This window comes from Tursiops truncatus, chromosome 16, assembly GCF_011762595.2.
Source record: "Tursiops truncatus isolate mTurTru1 chromosome 16, mTurTru1.mat.Y, whole genome shotgun sequence".
NCBI lineage: Eukaryota > Metazoa > Chordata > Mammalia > Artiodactyla > Delphinidae > Tursiops > Tursiops truncatus.
Window position 1 is genome coordinate 72467785 of NC_047049.1, and position 25162 is coordinate 72492946.

General features: G+C 44.2%; 1 protein-coding gene across 10 annotated transcripts; it reads left to right on the top strand.

The window, feature by feature from the left end:
- The first annotated feature begins 804 nt into the window (after window positions 1-804).
- Window positions 805-21789, top strand: HNRNPF (heterogeneous nuclear ribonucleoprotein F). Of its 10 annotated transcripts, XM_033842119.2 has the most exons (5): window positions 805-940; window positions 1267-1333; window positions 15786-15845; window positions 18401-18518; window positions 19866-19911. In XM_033842119.2, the coding sequence occupies exons 1-4, from the start codon at window positions 820-822 to the stop codon at window positions 18474-18476; spliced, it is 324 nt and encodes a 107-aa protein (XP_033698010.1). In that variant the 5' UTR covers window positions 805-819; the 3' UTR covers window positions 18477-18518; window positions 19866-19911. The 10 variants fall into 10 exon arrangements, with proteins under 10 accessions (XP_033698010.1, XP_019791457.1, XP_019791456.1 ...); XM_019935897.3 differs by lacking the exon at window positions 18401-18518 and having other exon boundaries at window positions 883-940; window positions 19866-21789; XM_019935894.3 differs by lacking the exons at window positions 805-940; window positions 1267-1333; window positions 18401-18518 and adding exons at window positions 12750-12887; window positions 13698-13841 and having other exon boundaries at window positions 19866-21789.
- The last annotated feature ends 3373 nt before the right edge of the window (window positions 21790-25162 follow it).

The window sequence follows — 25162 nt, forward strand, 5'->3', positions numbered from 1 at the left end:
ATGAATACCTATTTGATTTTTGTAGGACCTGTTCTCTGAAATTATGCCTCATCAGTTTTCTAGTACATTTTCACCTCCTCCTTTTACTCTTCCCATTTTTTTTTTCCTGGAATCAGCTTCTTTTGACAAACTGCTCCTTCCTTTACTATGGTCAACCATTCATAATCTGGCCCTATTCCAAGCATCCCCTTAATTTAACTGGTGATTTTAAAAATAATCTTCTGCTTCACCAGTAATGAGTGCATTTATATCTTCCTCTTTATGGAGACTACAAAAATAAAATGGTAAGAATTATTAATCCCAGAACACATTAAAGAATCTGTTCCACTGCCTCAGGCAGGGTAGCCATTTCAGCTACCATCCAGCCAGTCGGCTCAGGGGCTCTCACTGAACACTGTGCATTGCCTCGGCGTCTTGAGGGTCACCTTCAGAAACCTTGGGGCTTCTCAGCCCAAGTGATAGTCACGTAAGCAACCTCAGTCAACCTGCTAATCCCTCCCTAAACCCTGCCCTCGGAGCCGCCTTTATCGGTCTCCGATGTTCTCGGTTCCCTCTTTCTTCACTCTCGTCCGGAAATGACTCTCATTTTCTTCTGTCACCCTGGTCTTCAATCCGGGCGTCCTTTGGGCTCACTGTTTGGGGGACTCTCCCAGTCAGTATCCTTACAGGTTCAACCGTGCCCCACAATTCCTCCCCTCCCCCCACCAGCGCTCGCCCACGTCCCACCCCTCCCCTTCCCGCAGCGCTTCCGGTCCTCAGGCCCTGGCCCCGCCCTACTCCTGGCCGGCCAATCCCTGGCTCCGCTCCGGGAGCGTCACAATGCGCCCTCTCGGCCCCGCCCACGGACGACCGCCTCAGAGCCCCCGCCCCGCCGTGGTCTTTGCGTCTTTCCGGCTCCGTCTTGGAAGTGGGACTACGCCGCGTCTTCCTGAAGAAAAAGGTAGGGTTCTGCAGGGAAACCGGCCCGCGGTTACGCTGGCAGCCGGGAGCGGGCCGAGGGCGCGGGTTCCTGGGGCTGCTATTCCCGGGTGCTTGGGCGCAGGGCCGAGGGAGGGCAGGGCACTCCGAGAGCCGAAGGTCTTCCGGAAGCGCCGCGTGCGCACGACGGACGGGAGTTGTGGCCTCGGGCCCGCCGCGCGCCTGACCCAGCCTCTCCGGGGGGCCCTCTCCCGGGGCGCGCTGCCAGGGGTTTCCATAGTGATGGTAAACAAGCTTCAACTGCCTCAGCTACAACTGCCAAGTCCCCCGCGTTCCACCCTCCTATAGGTGCTCAGAGGGACGACGAGGTGCCGGATGTGAAGAAAAGCGGGGGCGTGGAGACTTGGAGCCCGAGGTGAGGGGTGGGACGGGCGGCGTGTCCGAGGCCCGCATACCGGGGAGCGGCCGGGGAATGGGACCCCTACCATGGAGGACCGAGGGCTTGAGATTTGGGTGTCAGGGGAGGCGGGATCGGAGGTGAAGGCCCGCACACCCGGGACCGATTAGGGACTGGGCCTACTGGGGGTTGGGGACTGCGGGGCTGAGATTTGGGGTCGGAGGAGGTGGGATCTGAGGTCAGGGGCCATACACCCGGGGACCGACTGAGTACTGAACGCGGGGACCCGGCCCACTGAGGGTGGGGACCGCGGGGCTAAGCTTTGGGCTTAGGGGAGGTGGGTCTGAGGTCAAGGGCCTTACGTTCGGGGACTGGACCGCGGGGCTGAGATTTGGGGTCGGGGAGGCAGAGTCCGAAGCGACGAAGGGAAGAAGAGCCTCGTGCGGACTCCTGAGGGAGCAGAGCCGAGCGCCCCTGCCAGGAGTAGGGTGAGAAAACCAGGCGACCGTGCGAGGGGGTTCATTTTAAAATGAAAGCGGTACTTGCACGTGGCTGAACGCGTCCGCGAGTTGCACAAGACTGGTTGGGTACCTGACTCCTCCCCCCTCCCACGTTCCCGCTCGCCGAGCCTCCACTTCGGAGCTTTGCGGCCTTTTCTTTATCTCCGTGCGGCGTGTGTGCCCTGAGCCCTTGTCTGCATTTGTCTCCTGCTCTCAGAGGTATCGTGTCTGTATTTTGGCTGAAACTCTTTGGTTCTTGTTGTCTTTGCCTGATGACCACACTTCTGCTAAGCGAACTTAATTCGGCCGTTTCTTTTTCCTTGTCCTGTGCTTCTTTTATCTTTGAATGTACTTTTGCTGATTCTTGACTGCGCCCAAGAAACTTCTGGACGCTGCCGGCGCTCGCGCCGCGCCTCCGCCGCCCTGTCCCCGCGTGGCTCACGGAAGGCGGTGCCGGGCGGCCTAGGGGAGGCTGCGCGAGTCTCGGGGACCCGACCGGCCCTGGGCCCCGGTCTTTTACGGAATCGCTTGGGGTTGCAGCCCCTCTCCGTTAATCTGTACCTTAAAGGGTCTCTCGGAGGACACCCACAGGTTCCCGCCAGACAACCCCAGGCGAGCACCCCCCCCCCGACCCCTTCCCCAGCCACAGGCGAGCCCCGCGCGTTCCGCGGGACGCCCTTCCGGCAGTTTTTTTCCCCGAGGCCTTGACGAGCCAGCATGCTTCACAAGTGTTCTCGAGGTTCCGGGGGGCCCACGAGCGGCCGCTTCCCGGAACCGCCTGGGTCGGGCGGCGGTGGAGGTGGGGGAGGGGCCCCGGGCGGCAGACGTTAGGGGCGGGCCTCGGCTGGTCTGACCCTCGTGGAACCCGGAGAGTGGAAGGCTGCAAATAATTTTTTAGTGAAGGACATCATCGAAACTATCGATCTTAATATAATTCTCACTCTTACTTTTAGTCACGTTTTTAAAAGTTAACTATTTGTTTCTGAATTGCTAGTAAGAATGAAAATACCTCGAGTTCTCCGGTTAGACAAAAATGTCAGGGTCTATCAGTGAAAAGTAATGTTTTCAGTGCTAATTTTTAGACAAGATTTCATCATTTTCAAGTGAGTAAATTTCTGCTTTTTTTTTTTTAAATTTCTGCTCTTAATGAATATTGAGAGAGACTGCTTTATAACTGGTGTTAAGCAGGTCCAGCCTTTCCCTTGGGGATCTCATCTTCCTATATGCATTTCTGTAAATTAATTAGGTTTATGATTTCCATATTATGGTCTCCTTTTTATTTTTAGTTTTGTCTTTTAGTAACATTCTTTTTTGTAGTATTTGCTTTTTGTTTTTAACTGGCAGGTGGCTGGTTTTCACTTGAGTATTGCTACAAGGCTCCTTTAAACATAAAATAACTCGAATAAAAATGTGAATTGATTTAAGGGAAAGGATTGATTAGGAGGAGAGTTAGTTCTTGAATATGGCCCAAACTGAGGGAGAGTGGAGGCACGTGGTGCGTGCCCTTTGGAGTAGGTGCCTGAAGGGGGTACAGAAGTGGGAGGGGGCCTCCTTCCACAGAGGTGACTTTCCCACCAACCTGCCCTCTCCAGTCTGAGCTCTGGCTCTCAGGCTCTTTGTAGAAACACATTAATTGACCCGTACTGGATCCACACACAGAGCTAGGTGCTTGACCACATTTTCTAATCACGTGCTCGAGACCAGTGTACAAGGAGGTATTACTGTATTCCCATCATGCAGATGTGTCCTAGGAACGCAGTTGGGACTGGAACTCAGATCTATCTGACAGGGACAGTCCTCTCTGCCAGGGCCGCTGCCCCTAATTAGGTTGCCCTGAGCAAAGATTCTTGTGGAAGACAAAAGACTGGGCAAAGGGAGAACCAGGTTCATCTAAGACCAGCCTGGCTTATTTTAACTATTTGTTTGTATTTCTAAGGACTTTTAAAATATAATCACAATACCATTATCACAACTAAAGAAATAATAATTCCTTGATATCATCAAATACCCAGTGTTCAAATGTACCCAATTGTGTAATAAATATTTTTATATAGCTGGTTGGTTTGATTTGGGATCTGAACAAGGTCATTATATGTTTAGTAGATATATATCTCTTAAGTTATGTTTTAAGACAGAGCAGCACTGTCCAACAAATATAATGCAAGCCACATAATTTTACATTTTCTGATAAAAAGAAACATAGTTCACTTTAGTAATTTAGTTTAACATGTTATATATCTAAAATAGACCCAAAATAATCACTTCATCATGTAATAAATTTTTGTAATTAATTTATTATTTTTAAAAATTTTTGGCTACGTTGGGTCTTCGTTGTGTGCAGGCTTTCTCTAGTTGCGGTGAGTGGGGGCTACTCTTCGTTGTGGTGCCCAGGCTTCTAATCCTGGTGGCTTCTCTTGTTGAGGAGCGCGGGCTCAGTAGTTGGGCGCACAGGCTTAGTTGCTCTGTGGCATGTGTGGGATCTTCCCGGACCAGGGCTCGAACCCGTGTCCCCTGCATTGGCAGGCAGATTCTTAACCACTGTGCCCGCCACCAGGGCAGTCCCCCAATAAATTTTTTTTTCCCCAGTAAATTTTTATATTACATTTTTCATGCTTTTTTTTTGAACTAAGCTTTCAAAATCCAGTGTATGCTTATTTTATAGCACATCTCAATTTGTACCAGCCACATGTCAAGTATGACAAGAGGGTACCTTATTAGACAGTGACGATCAAAAGGTTCTCTATTCTTAAAAGTTTTTTCTTTGAACAAATCAGGTTGTGTGTCACGTAGGTTTCCTTCCCCACACTCTGGGTTTTTCTGACTGCATTCCCATGGTGGTGTTTGAATCTCTGTCCTCTGCATTTCCTGTAAAATCGTAGTTATCCTCTGCAGGCTATCCTGATTCTGTTGAGATTTTATTTTGAAATACTGCATGGGAGGTGCTGTGTACTCCTGCCAGAGGCACGTATTGGTTGGTGTTCCTTCTTTGTGATGTTAGCAGCTGTTGATGTTCGTTCTCTGAATGCATTATTTTGTTGATTGTTTCCAGATCAGTGATATTTTAATTCAATATTCCTTCTCAGTTATTAGCAGGTGTACTTCTGTAGAGAGGAAATTTTCTTTGTTAATCATTTGATTACTCTAAGATGTACCTTATAAAAGGCAGGTTAAGTTTTTGATTCCTTTTTTATATTTAGTATCCATATCCAGCATAATGAATTGAATCCTTAGACACTAATTTTTCTGGTATCATTATGAAGTCATGGATTTTAACATATAAGATGTGCTTTAATCCACTGTAGCTTTTATTCTCTTTGATGCTCCAATTATTCAATTTTTGGCCAATGGGAGCCTTTCAGATTGGTTCCTTTCTTGACACAATTTCAGTGGTCTTTGGCTTCCTTGGTTTAAGGCGTAATACTTCATTAGGTGGATCCGTCAAAGTTTATTCAACTGGATCTCTGCTGATGGACAATTGGGTTGTGCTGCAATGGATAGCCTCTGCAGGCATCTTTTCACTTTCTTGGTCATAGGGGTTGAACCATTTAATATTTCCACAAACAGTATCTGAGAGTGTCTGCTGATCTACAGCCTCTCCAAGCAGGTTTGTTGTCAAACTTTTGTATTTTTGCCAGTGTGATAGGTATTTTAAATGTTGTTTCATTTAAAATTCTAATTTATCTTACATGGTGATGTTGAGCATCTTTTCGTGTTTAAAGGCATTTCTTTTTCTGTCAAGTGTCCATACCTCTAGCCCATTTTCTTTTTTGGATTGTTGGACTTTTTGTTTCTCTCTTTAGAAGCTCTCTCTGTACCTTAAGGGTATTAACACTTTTGGGAAATAAATTGCAAATGTCTTTCCCATTTTATCATTGGTATTTTGCTTAGCTTATGGTATTTTTAGCCATGCATAAGAAGTTTAGGTTGTTTTGTTTATGTGTGTGTATTTTTCTATATTATGGGGTTTGAGTCATGGTCAGGAAAGTTTTCCCTACTGCCAGTGTAAAGACAATTCATCCACGTCTATTTTTCTTCTGTTATTTAGGGTATTTCTTAGAAACATGAAAAATTCTTAGTTAACCCATATTTTACCTTCATCAATATGTTAATGTGACAGTATCAGTGATTGACTTTGAAATGATGAATTAAAGTTGCATTCCTGGAATAAATCCAACTTGGTCATGTTGTATTAAATAGCTTTGTGTATTGCTGGATTTGGTTGGCTAATGTTTATTTAGGAATTTTTCATGTGAGTTCATGAATGAAATTAGCCTGTGAAACTTGATAAACTAATTCTAAAACTCTTGGAAAATCAATTCCTAGTTTATTGTAGATCAAAATGTTAAAAAAACATCGATGGAAACAACAGAGCTTTAAGTTAAAAAAAAAATATCCACATGGCCTTGGGCTAGGAAAAAGGTCTCTTAAACAGGACACAAAAAGCGATAATCATTTAAGGGGAAAAAATGACAAGAATGAAGAAAATTCTAAACTATTATGTTTCTCTTACAGTATGCCTTTTACAAAAATCTTCATATAGTATAAATATTTTACAAATTCCTACCACACTCTCTCCTTTTAAGTTTATCTACATGCGAAGATGGTCCATCATTGACATCTCCATTCTTCATCTTCCCCTAATTGAGGTCTCTTCTGCTTTACAGGAATATTTGGTTAGAATAGTGCTGTCCACAATAAGCCTAGAAGATCGGCCACAGCCCGCAATTTAAAATTATAATTACTTTGCTTTGAGGAAATCAGCTTCATAGTACTGGTTTTAAATCTTTTTTAAGTTTGTTTGTTTTCCATTTTAACCATCTACTTTTATAGATTCTTTTTCAGAAGTTTAAAATTTTGTACATATGTACATGTACATACCTGTTTAGTTTGGGTTCATTTCTATAGTATTTTGTAAGAATTAAAATAAACATTTGATCACCCAGTTTAAAAAAAAATAGTGCTGTCCAATAGAATTATGATGTCCAATAGAATTATGTCCAAGAGAATTATGATTTAAATTTTTAAATAATTGATGTAATTCACATACCATACAGTTCACCTTTTTAAAGGGTACAGTTCAGAGGTGCTTTTTTTTTTTTGGTAAAAAAGTTGTGAAAACCATCCCCACTATCTAATTTCAGTATATTTTCTTTAATTAATTAAATTGAAGTATAGTTGATTTACAATATATATTAGTTTCAGGTGTACAGCACAGTGACTCGGTTATACGTATGTGTATTCTTTCTCAGATTCTTTTCCCTTAGAGGATATTACAAAATATTGAGTATAGTTCCCTGTGCTATACAGTAGGTCCCTGTTGGTTATTTTATATATAGGAGTGTGTATATGTTAATTCCAACTTGCTAATTTACACCCCCCCTCCTTTGGTAACCATAAGTTTGTTTTCTATGTCTGTGAGTCTCTTTCTGCTTTGTAAATAAGTTATTTGTTTTTGTTTTGTTTTTAGATTCCACATATAAGGGATATCATATTTGTCTTTCTTGTCTGGCTTACTTCACTTAGTGAGATAATCTCTAGGTCTATCCATGTGGCTGCAGATGGCCCCAGTACCTTTTCTTATGTTGAAACACCCTTAAGCATTCTTAAGCATTCCTAGGATAAATCCCACTTGTTCACGGTGTATAATCCTTTTTACAGGTTGCTGGATTCAGTTTGTTAGTATTTTGTTGGGATTTTGTGTCTATACTCATAAGGGGTTATCTTGCAATGTCTGTCTGGTTTTGATATCTACAAGTGTATTAGTTTGCTGGGGATACCATAACAAAGTCCTACAGACTTGGTTACTTAAACCATTTATTGTCTCATAGTTCTGGAGGCCAGAAGTCCTACATCAAGGTGTCAGCAGGTTTGGTTCCCTCTAAGAAGCTTGAGGAAGAGGATATGTTCCAGACCTCTCTCTCTGGTTTATAGATGTCTTCCCTCTGCTTATCTGTGTCCAAATTTCCCCTTCTTCATGTTGGAATACAGCCCATCTTAATTATGTCATTTTTAACTTAATTACCTCTGTAAAGACTATATCCAAACCTGGTCACATTCTGAGGTACTGGGGGTTAGGACTTTAACATGTGAATTTTGGGGACATAATGTTCAGCCCATAACGGGGTAATTAATACTGGCCTTGTATATAGAATACGTTGGAAAATATTTTAATAAAGTATGTTTTAATATATATTTTGATTGGTTCAACACATCCAAAGTATCACTTCAATATGTAATCAATATTTTGAAGTTGAGGTTTTAGGTTCTTGTTCGCAATTCATTTTAATTTTTTAAATTTAAATTAAATTTAATTATTATTATTAATATTTTTTTGGCTGCTCCAAGAGGCTTGTGGGATGTTAGTTCCCCCACCAGGGATCGAACCCATGCCCTTGGCAGTGAGAGCGCAGAGCCCTAACCACTGGACTGCCAGGGAATCCCCTGCAGTTCACTTTATATGTACTAAATTTTATCACTTAGGGCACATCTCAGTTTGTACTTGGCACATTTTAAGTGCTCAGTAGCAGTGTGTGGCTATTGGTACCACATTTTTATCCTTTGTACCTAACTTGTTCTTTTTCCAAAGCAGTTTTTCTCTGTACTTTAAATTTTTTTTTACCATCATATGCCTGGGTTGTGTGTTTTTAAAGTATCTGTTGGGAACTACACCACTGAGTTTATCTTAAGCCAGGAAAGTTTCCTTCCATTCTTTATCTGTTCTCGCCTCCATTTTGTCTTTTTCTCCTTCTGGAATTCCTATCATTCACATGTTGTTTCTCCTGTCTCATGTTATCTCTTACTCCTCTGAATTTCATCTTTTTCCCCTCATTGTTTCTGGTTTTTTTTCTTTGTTTTGAGCTATTTCTTCCACTTGGTTTTCCAAGCCACTACCCTTTCTTTCAATTCATTCTACCTTTTCTTTCAATTCATTACTAACTTTATAAATTCAAAACTCAATTTTTAGCACTGGAAAGTTTTTTATTCTGTAATCAAGTATCTGAGAGTGCTTGTTATTTTTTCCGTTAAAATATTTACAGTTTTGTACAGTACTTCTTGTTCCCAGAAAACTGTCTGCTGTTCTAAGCCGTTGTCCGATTTGTGGTATTCTGGTGCTGGAACCCCTCTCAAGTACATTGTCATGTTCCTTTCCTCCTCTTGGCTCTGTTCTCTACCCGCCCCGCCCCCCCCCCTCCCCGGGGCAGTGTGCTACGGTCCCCTGAGCAGCAAACATGGAGCACAAGGAGCTACAGCTGCCTCCACTCCTATGGCAGCTGCAGGGGACCTGACAAGATGTCAGCTCTCCAGTAAGACCCAGGAGGAAGCTCTAGGCCTCCTGAAGGGGCTGTGGGCATTCATTAACACAGATGACAAAATATTTCCCTCAGTTGGGGAGAACAGATTTTTATCTTTAACACTGGAGGGTTCTTTTTCTTTCTTTCTTCTTAAAAATTAATTATTTTATTCATTTATTTTGGCTGCACCGGGCCTTAGTTGCAGCACGCAGGATTTTTAGTTGCGGCATGCAGACTTAGTTGCGGCATGCATGTGGGATCTAGTTCTCCGACCAGGGATCGAACCCCGGCCCCCTGCACTTGGATGTGCAGAGTCCTACCCACTGAACCACCAGGGAAGTCCCTGGAACCTCCAACCTGCTTTTTATGAACACCCCACCTGATACTTTTTTTTCTGTTGTAACTTTAGATCTTGATTCTTGAGTCACTAATGCAATCAATAATACAGAGCAATGATTGCTTGTTCTATGGCGGCTAATAATTTGTCCCTTGTGTTAATTTCAGTACAAGCATTATAGACATAATTTACCTAACATTACACTGTTTTTGCTTTTTTGATGGATAAAAATGTAATAGCAACGAACATTTAAAATGTCATTTACTTTAATCACCCCACCTATAGCTTCTCTTTTTTTTTAATTGAAGTTGCTTTACAATGTTGTGTTGGTTTCTGGTGTACAGCAAAGTGATTCATTTATGCATATATATATATATATTTTCTTCATATTTCTTTCCATTTATGGTTTATTACAGGATATTGAATATAGTTCCCTGTGCTATACAGTAGGACCTTGTTTATTTTATATATAGTACTTTGTATCTTAAAGCTTCTCTTTTCTTTAATAGCCTTTAGGTAGTTTTATGTGTTGAACTTGGTATGTTGTACAAATTAGGTCAGAGTTCTCACACTTGAGAGGCATGAGCTGCTTGAAAATTTAGGTACAGTTGTGTGTGGGGGGGGTGGGGTATACTTTTAAAAAAAGTTGATCCAGACCTACATCATATTCTCAGGTGGAGTCCCTGACAGCAAAAAAATGTTTAAGAACCACTGAATTGGGACTTTATAAAATTGCTGGGTTGGAAGAGTCTTGAGGTTTCTAATGTAGTTTCCAATAGAACAGGAAAACATCCATAACAAGTAGGAATCTGGGCTCTGCTTATATACTGTCCCATGACTGGGAATTGCTTCTTCCCCAGACCCCATGTGTGCTCCTCAAGTGGAAAAAAGACAGTAGCAGAAACGATATCTAAAATTCTCTTTTTTGAATTTAGTAAGAACTGAATATAAAGATTAAAAGGATTCACCACAAAATAAAAATATTTTTACAAAGCAGCCAACACCAAAACATATCCTGACAAGCGGCTGCATTTTAAAAACGTAAATAATTTGAACAAGTATCTGGGGGAAATAAGTAGGTAATATACAAAGGAAAAATAGAATAATATGGTCTTCTAATTTCTACTTTTTAAACCTTAGCTTTTTACCAGGGGGAGAAAGTTTAACATTTCCACCCCTGTTCATGCTTCTGATCTGTTTAAATGTCACTTCCTCAGAACCCCAATGTGAGTTAATCCCTGTTAATTTGAGTTTTCAGAATTTGTCATACATTTGTTTCTTTATTGATTTCTTAGTCCACTGTTCTGTGGACTTAGCACAGTACCTGCATCTTGTAAGTGCACAATATTTCTGGGTTAATGAATGACTTGAAATTGGGTAAATTTTATCTACGGCACATCACTCAAATCCTTTCACATGCTTCAGTTTCCACCACAATGTTTTTGTTGCAGGGTACGTACCATCAGTTCTTCCTAAACTTGTCTCACTTCTTCCCATCCTGTCTCCATGCATCTGTTCCCATCATTCATTTTCCAGAGAGCAGCTAGACTGTTGAAAAACAAAACTCTATACTACATTCCATTTTGAAATAGTTAAGTATCTTCCCTTAGAGTAAATAAAGTCCAAAATACCGAATCAGGCCTTCAGGGCTTTGGAGGATCTTACTCTGCTTCCCCCTTTCGTGGATCTCCCCGCTGGCTGCAGGGGTTTTGAGGTGCTTTCTGTCTCAGCATTACACTTTCCCCTGTGTCTTCTGTACATGTTGTTCCTTCACCCGGCAGGAACCCTATCATGACTGATCAATTATTAACACTCGACTAGCCAGTTAGCCAGTGTCACCAACCAGTTAAGCCAAGGAAGAACATGTAACGCTACTTAACAAATACATGCAAATAAAATAAGTGAGAAAATGGATGCCAGTCGTTTAAATTACCAAGAATGTATTTTGAAGAGGATTTTAGAAAGTGAAATAAGTGCTCGTGAAGCAGTCAAGATACTCATTTCCATAGAGATACTCTTTCCAAAAACAAGCCAATTTTGTGGCTTAATTTTTCTTCAGAATATTGTTTTATTTCTTTTGAATGTATGAGTTTTTAGTGTCTTTCTCGCTTTCTGTGGGATGGCTGGATTTTGAATTAGATAATTTTGAAGCAGATCCCAGCCATCACACCATTTCACCTACAAACAAGTATTTAAAATATCTCTAAAAATTAATTCCTTTATTTTTAAACATAACTGCAATTCTATCATATCTGACATAAGTAAAATCAGTGTTCAGGTATCTCCTAAATTGTCTCATAAATGTTGACCAACCGGTTTGAATCAGGATCCAAATATGTCCCATGCATTGTGAATCCTTGATAATTCTGTTAAATTTCTTTTATTCAGTAAGTGCTCCCTTGGAGATATTTTGTTGAATGGCTGGCTATTGTCCTTGTTGAGTACCCCCAGTCTGGCTTTGTAGGCTGCATTATCATATTCTCACCTAGAAACCATTCCTTTTCCCTGTAAATTCTGTAGTTTGTTCGTTATTTCTAGTAAATAGATTAAGACTTTTTCCTCTTAGATAATTTTATTACTAAAAGTATTAAACATACACAAAAGTAGAGACAAAAGTATGAAACTCCATGTACCCATCCCCCAGCTTCAATAATTACTAAATCATGGCCCATGTTGTTTCATCCATACTCCGACTCGCTGCAGATTATTTAGAAACAGACTCTAGGCATCAGATGTATATCTAATGACTTTTAAAAAAAATCACAGCAGCATAGCTACAACTAAAATTTTATCATTTCTTAATGTAAAGTCAGTCACTGCTAAGATTACTGCAATTGCCTTATAATTGTTTTCCAGTTCATTTGAATTGAGTCAAAAGTTAATAAAATGTAACTGCTTGTTAGGTTATGAAGTTTAAAATTGCGTGTTTTAAAATTAATCTTTTTAAAATTGTGCAAAAATATTTACATGACTAGGCTCAAATCTACAAAACATGGTACTGTATACACAAAGACGTTCTACCTTTTGTTCATTAGTTTCCATTCTGAATCCTTTCCTGCCTTTAGAGATGATTTTTTTTAAAAATTTAAATTTAAATTGTATGGTTTCTCCTTCCACATGCTTGGTGCCGGTCACCCCTCCCCTCCGCCCGTACTCTGGACTTTTCTCCACCCTGGCACCTCTCCTGAGAGCTCACTCAGAACGGTCTTCCTCGTTGCTTTCCTTCCCTCCTCCTCCCACTTCCTGCCTTGGCCGACCGCGCGGGCCGCACCTGCAGGACGCGTTTCCATTGGTGATATCTTGGCGGGCCCGTCGGTGGCACTTCCTCCTTTACACCCCGTGACCCACGTCCGGCTCGCCGCCCTCCCAGTCACGCGGCCTCTGCCTCCGGGACGCAGCCCCGCGCGCCGGCCTTCCGGACTCCAGGCCCCGGACCCGTCGTGGTGAGCCGCCGCGAGCGGACGACCCCCACCCACACTCCCCCCAACCCCCCGCGGGTCTCGGGAACTCTTCCCCACCTCTTTCCGCACAGCCGCCCCCTCTACCCCCCGGAACTCTTCCCCCTCGCTGCCCCGGGAATTCCCCTCCCCCCCAACCCCACGGCTTCAGGAAGTCCCCCCGACCCGACCCGGGAGCTCCGCCCCCAGCCCGTGGAGGCGTCCGCCGACCTCGGGTCCCGCGAACTCTTCCTCGCCGCCCCTAGAAGCCCCTCTGACTCGGGAGCTCCGCCTTCCCCTCCCCCCCCCGCGGTTCCAGGAAGCCCGGCCGGAGAACTCTTCCCCACCTCGCCGCCAACACTTCCCGCCTCCCTCTCCGGTCTGAAACCTCTTCCTGCTCCAGTGAGTCCCCCTGCCCCGGGAGCTCCCCTCCACCTCCGGGCTCGGGGAGCCTTAGCCTCGTGACCTCCTTCCCCTCCCCCCAACTCGCGCAGCCCGGGAAGCCTCTCCCCCTCCCCCACCCGTAGCTCGCCCCGCCCCGGAAGCTCCCGCTGACCCCGCCCAGGCCCGGGGATGGGGCGTCCTGTTGTCGCGCGTTCCTGTAGGGCTTGGCCGACCCGAGACTGTCGGATCGCCCGGTGAAGGCCGAGCGAACCCCTTCACCTTGTCCCGGTGCCTCCGCCAGAGCCTGGCGTCCGGGACCCATACCGCGCTTCCCGCCGAAATCGCCCAGACGCGCCCCTGCCGGCCCGCGGTTTTGAGAGCGCACTTTCAAGCCTCGTTTGAAGCGTTTCTCCACAGCCAGTTGAGTTTCAGTTTCAGGTTAATAACAAAAGGAGATGCACCTGGTCTTTCCCCGGAATCCTCTGCGTTTTTAAGCGTCGGGTGGAATTGGGGGTCTTTTGGCTGTGAACCGCGCTTGCTTCATGAAGATAGAAATCGGTCCTGCTCCTTTCAGCGGTAAGTCTTAGGGCCAAAGAGTCAACCGCGTAATCCTGAGGCCGGGTCTCACGCGGACTGTGGTTTAAGAGGTAGAACTTTCTGAGTGATTAAGACAGCCAGAACAGTCTGAGTGCTGCCAGCTGTAGGTTAAAATTCATTTACAAATGAGGACGAAATGCTCTTCAGGCCTCACTGGGACACAAGTTAAGGGGGTGAAGCTGGGAACCCGCCGAGTTCCCGTCTCTGAAGAGAGACGGTGCGGGTGCAGTTTAAAGCGCCCTGTGTGATCCCTAGAGAAACCTAATCAGCCGTGCGTTCAGGCGCACCCTGTTTATCTTGATTGGTTCACCTGGATCCGAACTAAATCCTGCCTAACCTGTATATTAGAGTGAGGAAGAGCATGTTCTGGAGACCGTCCCAGGAGTCCTGGGAGCCTGTTAGAAATGCTTAGTCTCGACCCCGGCCCAGATCTATTGTTTTAGGATCTGAATTTTGGCAAGATCCTCGGGTGGTCCGTGTGCGCACTTAACGTCATAGTCCAGTTGCGGGTGTGTGTGTGTGTGTGTGGCGGGTGTGTGGCGCGCGCGTAAGATCCTTGGTTGTCCCCCCCCGTTCGGTACGTTGAGTTCAGTCGGTCTCCAGTTGCAACACCCGAGAGCAGGATTTTGTTAGCCGCCGCCGCCGCCAGCAGCGATTGCAGGGTGCTGCCGGGGAGGAGGGTGGGCGACCAGTGTTCCCCCGCAGCGCTTCAACTGTGTGTGCGACGCGGTTCAGTCTCGTGAGAATCGGCTTCCTTGCTTCTGGCCGCCCCCGAGTGTGCGTGCCCGAGGAGGCGCCTCAGCCGTTGGTGTGCGGACCACACTGGAATGAGCCAGGAGCAGGGATAAACCTAGGCAGAAGGGGTTCGGCCCGTTAGGATGACTGGCTTCTACCCTTTAGATTTCACTCTTTTCTGGGAACAGAGGAGAGGGACGGTTGATGAAGCCTCTTGAAAACCCTCTTCTAGAGAATTTGAAACTGTTACTTCTTAAATTGTAATACTTTATTTACATTTATGTAGGTCTTTCCCCAAAAATAGTATCTCGTGTAATAATTACAGGACGTTAATAAGGCAAGGCAGATATTACCTCTAAGACAGCAGGCTCAGAAATTAATTTGATTTTCTCAGTTCTACGTTTCTAAAACTAAGAATGTGCTTTAATTCTGAAACTAATTCGCTGGACATAAGTATTTTGGGGACAGCTTTGTCCTGTGGCTGTGGTTGATGGTACTGATGTTTTTCCTATTGAAAAGCATATTTCAACATTTCCTCCCCTCACTCTTCCTCAGTTAAAAGATTAATGTTAGATCAAATACATTAGGTCTCAAGAAGTGAAGCTATCACATAAAACTGGGAAAGAAAGTCTTGAGTATCTCCAGCCAGTCCTCCAGGGATGCTTGTAAATTGTAAATACTGTTGGAACAATCTCTAGCAAACCACCTTTCTCTGGAGCCCATCCCTGTGAAAATCTGGCCACGCCTCTGGCCTCCCGTGCGAGTCGGCGCCGCAGCTCCTCGCCCCCCGCCCGCCCGCGGCTTCCCGGAACCGCGCTGACATTGCCCCTGCTCCATCCCGATAGTGCCTCCCGCCCTCGATATTTAAACTGCCTTAGCGCGCTCAGGTATTCGCGTATAGAACTCGCGTTTTGAGTACATCTCTCAGGGCAAGTGGGAGGGTTCCAGGCTGGTACTCTCGGCGTTACCCTAGGAAAGAGGTAAAGCGTTTCAAAGCTGTGGGGGCTGGCGGGCGTGCACTTTCTTGAAGGCAGCCCCGCAGTTTTGTAAACGGCCTCCCACAGCCCAGGCTTTGGCTTTTCCGGAGGAAGGGAGCCCGGAGCCCAGCCCAGCCGGGGAACCGCTGGCTCTGCTCACTCTGGGAGTGCTGGGGCACTGCGGCAAGACGGCCTTATCGCTCTTTTTTAGGACAGTTCGTTACCTGCCTGGAGTGTCTTCGACTGTGGGCATCCCCCGCTGTTCTTTAAGGTGAGCTATTTTAAGAAAAGTAATTTCTCAGTTTATAATTGATTTACTTTATTGACACAGAACACTTTCTTGAGTGTGAAGTAAATTTTTTTTTCACTAGCTGTAAATCTAATGTTGAGCAGAACTCCAGCTTTCTTAACTTTCTCAAGTGTTAGTTAATGTTCTAAGTACTGTAAGTCTGCAAAGAATCCAAATGTAAAGGATTCTGAGGGCAAAGATGAGGATATTGCATTACGTACATTAGAAGTATAGATAAGTGTTTTGGAAGAGTGCTCTCCTCACATTGCCTTCAGAGAAGTCACTTTATTTTTGAAACATTATTTTCTGAAACAAAAAATATTTATAATTGTTTTATATTGGGCGTTTTAAGTAGTCCTTACATGAAATGTCTGTGTTCTTTTATGTTTCCTGCTTGTCTTTTTTCCCCCTGCTTGTCTTTTTTAACCTAACCAGGCTGCCATATTCTAGAGTGGTGTTCACCCCACCTGGCCACCAGTTAATCTCTTGCTAATCTTGGGCCTGCTGTGCTGGGGGTGGGACCACAGTGACCTACGGAACAGATCAGTCTGTCCTTGCTAGGCTCTCTTGCATTTTTGAAGGGTTTTAAACAAATCATGAATTTGTTTCCCTAGAATGTTGTGGGATCATAGAACTGTAAGACTTAATTTGTGGAAGGGGAAGATTTTATGGGAAAGGTGGTATATTTGAGCTGAGACCTTAAGGATTAGTGGGATTTAGCTAGACAGAAGGTTGGGGGGAGTATATTTGGAGAGATAATTACCACGTGTCACACCCAAGGCAGCAGAGAGCTTGGCACACTGCAGGCACAGAGAAATATAGGAATAAGAGGATGTATATTTTTTTAATGCAGGTGATGTGAGCGTGTGTTGCAGGTCAGAGCTGCAAGGCCTGAGCGCCCCCTTAGCCCCGTGGTTTGTGTTCCAGGCAGTGGGAAGCCACTGAGATCTTAGAACAGGAGAGTGACATAAAGTCACTTTAAAAGAGCTACAGATTAGGTTGCAGTAAGGGTTGGAAAAGTTTTAAGGATCAGATGTGAATGTGTCCTGGAAAGGGCTATTGGTGCTGGGATTAGAAAGAAAGGAAGTAGAAAGGGATATGAGGGAAGTGCACAAAGATGATGATGATTTGATAGTTCAAATCATAATGCCAAGCAGTGTGCTAGGGACTGAGAAGAGTTGTGAGAAACATTTATTGCTTGTTGGAGTCAAGAGTTACTGAATAGAATTTAGGTATGGGTTAGGAATAGGATTAGGGTGGAGAATGGGATGACCCCCAAAGAAATGATGAGCTCATTGGATTTAAGGGCTTGGGAGTTGTTCAAGGATTACTTTAGTTTCATTCTAGAGCTTCTGGATGACAGGTAAGGCTGACCAGGGTGCTGCTATAGAAGAGTTACAGAAAAAAGGCTGTGTTCATTTGTGGTACATAGGTGGTACTATGGAGTAGAGTTTGTGTATACCAATCTTGGCCTCAGGGAGCCTGAAGCTGGGAACTTGGATTCTGGAGCCCAGAATTGGCCCTGGACATATATAAAGATCAGGTGAGGCTGCCTACAAAGCGGGGGTGGGGGGGCATAAAAGAAAGAAGGGCCAGTGATTGCATACGGTTGAGCCTTGAGGAAGGGCTCAGAGAGGCAGAGTGCCTAAGGAATTAACAGGAAAACCAAGAGCCATGGGGAGAAAGGATTTCCAGAGAGAATGGTTAAATTCTGCTGTGGGAACTGAAAAGATGGAGGTAAAAAAATGTTCCTTTCTTGCCTTGGAGGTCCTTGGCAGAGTGAGATCATGCCCTTCTTTTTATGGTGGGGGTGGGTAGAGGCCTTTTGAGGATGAGATTTTACTGAAAGGGAAAGCAAATCAGCAAGTAGCTGGAGACAGACTTGGTATCAGGGAAGGGGTATATTACAGGGTTGGTTAGAAATGAGATAATCTCCTTAATTGACAAGGAAAATAGTGTTCTGTGAAGCATTTGTGAAGATGGGGATTTCTTGGGGCAGGTGGAGTTGACAGAGCAGAGCCACAGATAACAAGCTTAGCTATGAGAAGAAGCAACTCCTTGTTTATAAATTTCTAAATCTTTTTCTAATTTGCTTCACTGTGTCTCTATTAGCAGTTTGCTTTTCTTTTTCTTAACCATTCATGCTTTCTAATTTGTTTAAATTGTGGGGTTTTTAGAAATCTGTTTTGCTCTAATAGTGTAAATACCCCATTCCATCTGGGATAGTTTTGGGATTCATCTGAGGTAGGATTCTGCTTTATATTTTTCTACATAATGACCAACGTGCCCCGATTTTTTCAAAAGATGGCTTTTACCTTTAACAGCTACATCTGTTACACTTGATGTGAAATGACAATTTCATGAAACAATTTCCTTGTAGTAGTGCCCGTTTTGAGCATTGATCACTAAGAATGTAGTTTGGGTCCTATCTGTATTTTTATTGTCTCTCTGTTATATGTATATTGCTATCTGATGACTCAATTCCTACTCTTCACAATACAGCCCTTTACATGGATTTGACCTTTACTCTTTTTCAGTTTGGACTCTTGGGTGTCAGATGGCACTTGCACTTCCCTGTCAGGAAGGGCACCTGTCACGCCTCTTGTACACTGAGGAGTTCATTCCCTTTGTAGTCCCTCAGTGAAACACAGCAAAGTATGTGTGTTACGTTGATCAACATGATGTGTTCTTTTTAAGATTTTTTCCTTTTTTTTTTTTGATGTGGACCATTTGTAAAGCCTTTATTGAATTTGTTACAATATTGCTTCTGTTTTATGTTTTTTGGGCCTCGAGGCATGTGGGATCTTTGTACCCTGACCAGGGATCGAACCCTCACCCCCTGCACTGGGAGGCGCAGTCTTAACCACTGGACAGCCAGGGAAGTCCCCATAATGTGTTTTATGATCTTCCCCCCTCCCCCGCTTTTCTTTTCTTTTCTTTTCTTTTTTGGCCGCACTGTGCTGCTTACGGGATCTTAGTTCCCCAACCAGGGGTTGAACCCAGGCCATGGCAGTGAAAGTGCCGAGTCTTGAACACTGGACCACCAGAGAATTCCCAGTTGATCCTTTTTTAATATATGAAACTGAGAAGCATATAATTTGATTTTTACATTTGCATCACACTTAACTGATATTGCTGATGCACTAATCTGCTTGTTTGGATATGTCTTAATTTGACCTCACACTTAGGTTTGACAATAGGAATAATGATACTTCCTTAGGCTCTGGAAGCCATTGCTGTCTTGTATCCTTGCATCATTGTTGCTGATGAGAACACTGATTCTGGTTCACCCCAGTGTCACAGGAAATGTTATTCTGTATTGTGATTTAAAATAGCCTGTGTTTGTCACATCTTTTTGCTTCTGTAGTGTCTTGCCACAAACAAGCAAATTGGTTAAATGTAGGGCTTGTAGTTGAAGAATCACACAGGAGCTGTTTTAAATGAACCACCAAATTTCATCACAACAGATAACGTGGACTAAATAAAACAAGAAAATGCCCTGCCCAATATTTAGATTCTTCTGTGTTCAAAGTACCAGGTCACACCTACCCTCCCTTGCCTTTTACTTTAGCGATGCAGCAATACAGCTCATCTGTTTTCCTGTAGTTCTGACAAGTTCTTAGTATTTCTGAATGTTGCCTCAATTCATTCTCTTGTCTTTCCTTCTAGAACTCATAGTAATTGATCATAAGAATTTGTAGATTTTGTCTTACTGATTGAAGCTTCCAGATCACTATTTTGCTCTTCAAATTTTACTCTCTATTGTTTCACTTATTTCTTTTTTTTAAGACCCCCTAATTTGTTAATTTGTTATTTTCAATCTATCTGTGAGTAATGTAACTATTTTTGGAGAGATGTAGGATTGAATCTCTGCTCATATATCTTAACATCTTTAATTTCACTCATCCTTCCTCATCTGTAAAATGGAAACTATTTACTGTATATTCTTGCTATACATATTAAATGAAAATTTATGTAAAGTAGTTTTTGCTTTCTTTTCAGCCACAAAAAGCTGCATCCAAGTTTGTTTGACGTCTGCTCTGTCAAGTGTCCATGATGTTGGGCCCCGAGGGAGGTGAAGGCTTTGTAGTCAAGCTCCGTGGCCTGCCCTGGTCCTGCTCTGTTGAGGATGTGCAGAATTTCCTCTCCGACTGCACAATTCATGATGGGGTTGCAGGCGTTCACTTTATCTACACTAGAGAAGGCAGGCAGAGTGGTGAGGCTTTTGTTGAACTTGAATCAGAAGATGATGTAAAAATGGCCCTTAAAAAAGACAGGGAAAGCATGGGACATCGGTACATTGAGGTGTTCAAGTCCCACAGAACCGAGATGGATTGGGTGTTGAAGCACAGTGGTCCAAACAGTGCTGACACCGCCAATGATGGTTTCGTGCGACTTCGAGGACTCCCGTTTGGATGCACCAAGGAAGAAATCATTCAGTTCTTCTCAGGGTTGGAAATCGTGCCAAACGGGATCACATTGCCTGTGGACCCCGAGGGCAAGATTACAGGGGAAGCCTTTGTGCAGTTTGCCTCACAGGAGTTAGCTGAGAAGGCTCTAGGGAAGCACAAGGAGAGAATAGGGCACAGGTATATTGAGGTGTTCAAGAGCAGTCAGGAAGAAGTTAGGTCATACTCGGATCCCCCTCTGAAGTTCATGTCAGTGCAGCGGCCGGGGCCCTATGACCGGCCTGGCACAGCCAGGAGGTATATCGGCATTGTCAAGCAAGCAGGCCTGGAGAGGATGAGGTCTGGTGCCTACAGTGCTGCAGGCTATGGGGGCTATGAGGAGTACAGTGGCCTCAGCGATGGCTACGGCTTCACCACCGACCTGTTTGGAAGAGACCTCAGTTACTGTCTCTCTGGGATGTATGACCAAAGGTATGGAGATGGCGAGTTCACTGTCCAGAGCACCACTGGACACTGTGTCCACATGAGAGGGCTGCCCTACAAGGCCACGGAGAACGACATTTACAACTTCTTCTCTCCACTCAACCCAGTGAGAGTCCATATTGAGATTGGCCCTGATGGAAGAGTGACCGGTGAAGCTGATGTCGAATTTGCCACTCACGAAGAAGCTGTGGCGGCCATGTCCAAAGACAGGGCTAACATGCAGCACAGATACATAGAACTTTTCTTGAATTCCACGACAGGGTCCAGCAACGGGGCATATAGCAGCCAGATGATGCAAGGCATAGGGGTGTCAACCCCGTCCACTTACAGTGGCCTTGAGAGCCAATCCGTGAGTGGCTGTTATGGGGCGGCGGCTAGCTATGGTGGCCAGAACAGCATGAGTGGATATGACTAGTTTCGTAGTAGCTTTTGAGTTATTTCATCAGATTTTCACAGGCAGCCAACAAGCAGTGAAAAGCAGTTATTACTCTAGAGGAAGCTGTGGGACCCATTTTGCACCATGAGTTTGTAAAATCTGGATTAAAAAATTACCTCTTCAGTGTTTTCTCATGCAAACTTTCTTCTAGCATGTTATATTGAGTAAACTAAAACCATTTTCAGCTTTTCTCAACATTTTGGTAGTGTACTTTCTGGAGTGATGTTATCTGAGTTAAAGTAGTTTTAAGTACGTTAAATGTGGATCTTTTACACCACATCATCGTGAACACATTGGGGAGGTGTGCTTTTTTGGAAAACTCAAGGTGCTAGATCCCTAATTCAAAGAGGAACATTTCTCATGTTTGTTCATTCTAGTTTATTTTCATTTAAAATCTTTTAGGTTAAGTTTAAGCTTTATAAAGTTAGTTTTGAAAATTGAGACACATTACTAATACTGTAGGAATTGGTGAGGCCTTGACTTAAAACTTTCTTTGTACTGTGATTTCCTTTTGGGTGTATTTTGCTAAGTGAAACTTGTTAAATTTTTTTTGTTGACTAAATTTTTTTCTTAAAATAAAAAGACTTTTTCACAATGACTGGCACAGACTATATACTCACCAAAAAATAGCAAAATGACTGGGTGGTTGAAAATTTCATTTTACTACTGTATTTCAGTGTGAATTTTAAAATTTAGCACTATGATTTCCCTTGTATTCTTAAAACGAGGCTAAATTAAACATTCAGATTTAAAAACATTAAATATATGAGTGGAAATGGTGACTACAAAGTATGAAAGTAGAAGCCTACAGTCCCATCTTCCTGTGACTTGTGTTCTGTTCATCAGCCATTTGTAATGTCCTGCTGTTCCCTTCCTTTATGCCGGGTGGCACCTGTTCATAGCTAGAGATTTTTAGTTTTGTGTGCTACATACACTGAGTCATTAGCCACAATTTTTATGTTTGTTTTTTTATATAAGATGTGCTGATTTAAACAGTCTTTGTTCCACACTTAGGATTATTTCTGTAGCACACGCTGCTGGGTTACAGTTACTGGTTATTGCAGGATACACATATTCTCAAGTTTGAAACCTACTTCCAAATTGTTATTAGAAAATTGTCTATCTGGCAGTTGGAAACAAGTTCCAAATTTCAGGTAGCTCTGCACACAGCGATCCATCATTTTAAACTTAACACATACACCAAAACCGTCAAGACTTTAAAGTGTGAATGAAGTTTATTAAAAAGAACTTTGCTTGATAGCTATTAACTTTCCCAGCTTTATTTTCCCACTTTAATAACTATACAATGTAGCCCAGTTACCCAAGTTTCACCAGCATTAATAGGATCTTTGTATGGTGTCTTCATTTTAAGACACTGGCCTCATTTACAGAGAAGCTGCTGTGTTAGCCAAGCCTCGGATGGTTTTATAGGTAGATTGGAGAGTCTTAGGCCTTTCCTGGCTTTTTTGGGCTTCACAACCCCACCCTGCCATTCTTCCCACTAGTGTTCTACAGACTCAGGTGGCTGGAGATAGGGCAGCAGCATAACCCAGTAATGCCAGAGGCAGAACTGGGAAGGTCAACTGAGAAGACTGCATAGCATATTTGGGGGACAGGTGAGTTGTGCAGAGACCACGCATCTGTTCTAGGCTGTGTTCACAGTCTGCTCATCTCATGAGTGACAGTCCACTGCAGGGAAGCAAAGGCCATCTGGGTTGTGAGGAAGACCCAGAGAAACCCAGGCAGAAAACCTGGGAGTTCATGAAACCTGTGATGGCAAGGTCTAGGATGTGATTAAAAGACCAAGGCTTGGGCTTCCCTGGTGTTGCAGTGGTTGGGAGTCCGCCTGCCGAAGCAGGGGATGCGGGTTCGTGCCCTGGTCCGGGAAGATCCCACGGGCCCGTGGGCCATGGCGGCTGGACCTGCGCGTCCGGAGCGTGTGCTCCGCAACGGGGGAGGCCACAGCAGTGAGAGGCCCGCGTACCGCAAAAAAAGACCAAGGCTTAATAGGGCAGTGAAGTTTCAAGGAGTACGTTTATTCCCCGTAAATCTTTGCTAATTTTGAGGTTCAGATATGGAAGGAGTGGGCTCCAAGAACCTGGGGTGGGAAATTGGGAATGTGCTAGATGCCCTTAAATCCCATAGTGACTCAAATTTCTGGGCCAGCAGCAGTTGCTTTGGTGCCTCTTATTAGAAGAAAGACTTATCCAGAGGCATCACCTGAGGTATGTGGTTGATCAGATAATATCTGCTCTCCAAGTCTGCTGGAAGAATGAGCTGGCAAACTGCTGGTAAGCCAAATCCAGCCTGCCATATGGTTTAGTATATAGTATAACTCGTGAGCTAAGAATGGTTTCCAGTTGAGTCAATTTGGTGGCAGGAAACCCCGATTAATTAGAATCTCTCCCAAAAGAATACCGTTCTTATTAGCAGACCTGTAGTACAAAATACTGCTCTTAGTGTTTTAGTTTTATCCAAAAAAAAATTTGTGAAAACTTCAAATTTCCCTTGGCCTGCAGAATTTTTACTATTTCTAGCCCCTTAAAGGAAATGACTGACTCCTGTTTCAGAAAACTAGTCTCAGGACTGAGTGTGGCACAGAAGGAAACTGCAGGGCCTGATTAGTATGTATGAACAGGAGCCGTAGCACACAAGGGGATCTTGAGGATGCTGGGCCAGAGGGTTGAGTATAAAACGATTGATGTGGGGCATCTCTTGTGACTCAGGATATAAATTCTAAGCATTCTTGGAGCCCATCCTAATCTAGAGTTGACCCTTGAAGCTTGGAGACGATGGCCTATAGGAGGAAGAGATGCTGGGTGTTGAGAAAGGGGGTTGGGGGACTCGGGTGGGCATGCTAGAGAAGATTAGTATTTAAGGCCAGAAAAAACAACAGCTAAAAGATGTTCTCCTGGAAGGATCCAAGGACATTCCACTAAATTCGATAACGTGCTGGTGAGGTGCACCAGCATTTTGAGACATTAATGGAAGCTCTTGGCCAGGGTTGGCAGTAGGAGAAAATAGGGGTAAAAGGATTCCAGAAGAGCAGAGATCAGGTGGTGGCAATCATCAGATGGTGAGGTAAGCATAATTGTCATGATGGGCACCAAAACCCGAAAGGCAGGAGGAGCCTTTACCCGGCCAGATCTGTGGTGAAGGCTGTCAGACCTCTGTGTGTCCAGGGGTCATACAGGCACAGCTCTGAGGTCTGTTACATTTATTTCCAGAACAGAGCCAGGTCTCAGTCCCAGAGACCATCAACTGGAGTGGAGGAAGGGCCTGACAGCATTGCAACAACTATGTAATAAAGATTCTATACATCTTCCTCTCTGCGGCCAGGGGTAGGAAATGACCCGAGTCTCTTATATATGCTGTTGGATAGGGGGTCTGAGTTGATACTGATACCAGGGGATCCAAAGTGCGATCATGGTCCTTCTGTTAAGATTGGGAGCATAGGAAGACAAGGGGACATGTTCATTTCATTGTGGGTTAAACAGGTTTGCAGACCCCTTAGGTTATCTTCCTGAGTGAGTGGGAAGGGGTACCCTAGGCAGTTGACAGATACCTCACACTGGGTCCCTGGCTTGTGAAGAGTCATCATGGTAGGAAAGGCCAAGAGGAACCTCTCAGAAGGCATTCCCCATCCAAGACAGTGAACAAAGATTCTGTGATGTGTGTGCAATGTCTGGGGTTAGGGCCATGCTGAAACACGTAATAAAAAGGCAAGCCTAGCCCTTTTTATTTGCCTGCCTGTTCCCCAGAAAGAGCAGATGGATTCCAGCAGATAGCGAAAGACCAGGAACTTAACCGTGTAGTTGCCCCAGTCACAGCTCAGTGCTTAATGTGGCGTGTTTGCCCGGATAGATCAACAAGCCTCTGGAGCTTGGGAAGCCCCTGACCTAGCGAATATGTTCTTTTCAAACAGAGTCAAGCAAAAGATTTTTTTTTAATGACCTTATAACATGGACATC

What these genes read in the sequence shown, in the direction of transcription:
- HNRNPF (XM_019935898.3), top strand. Translation starts at nt 19,917, where the DNA reads ATGATGTTGGGCCCCGAGGGAGGTGAAGGCTTTGTAGTCAAGCTCCGT.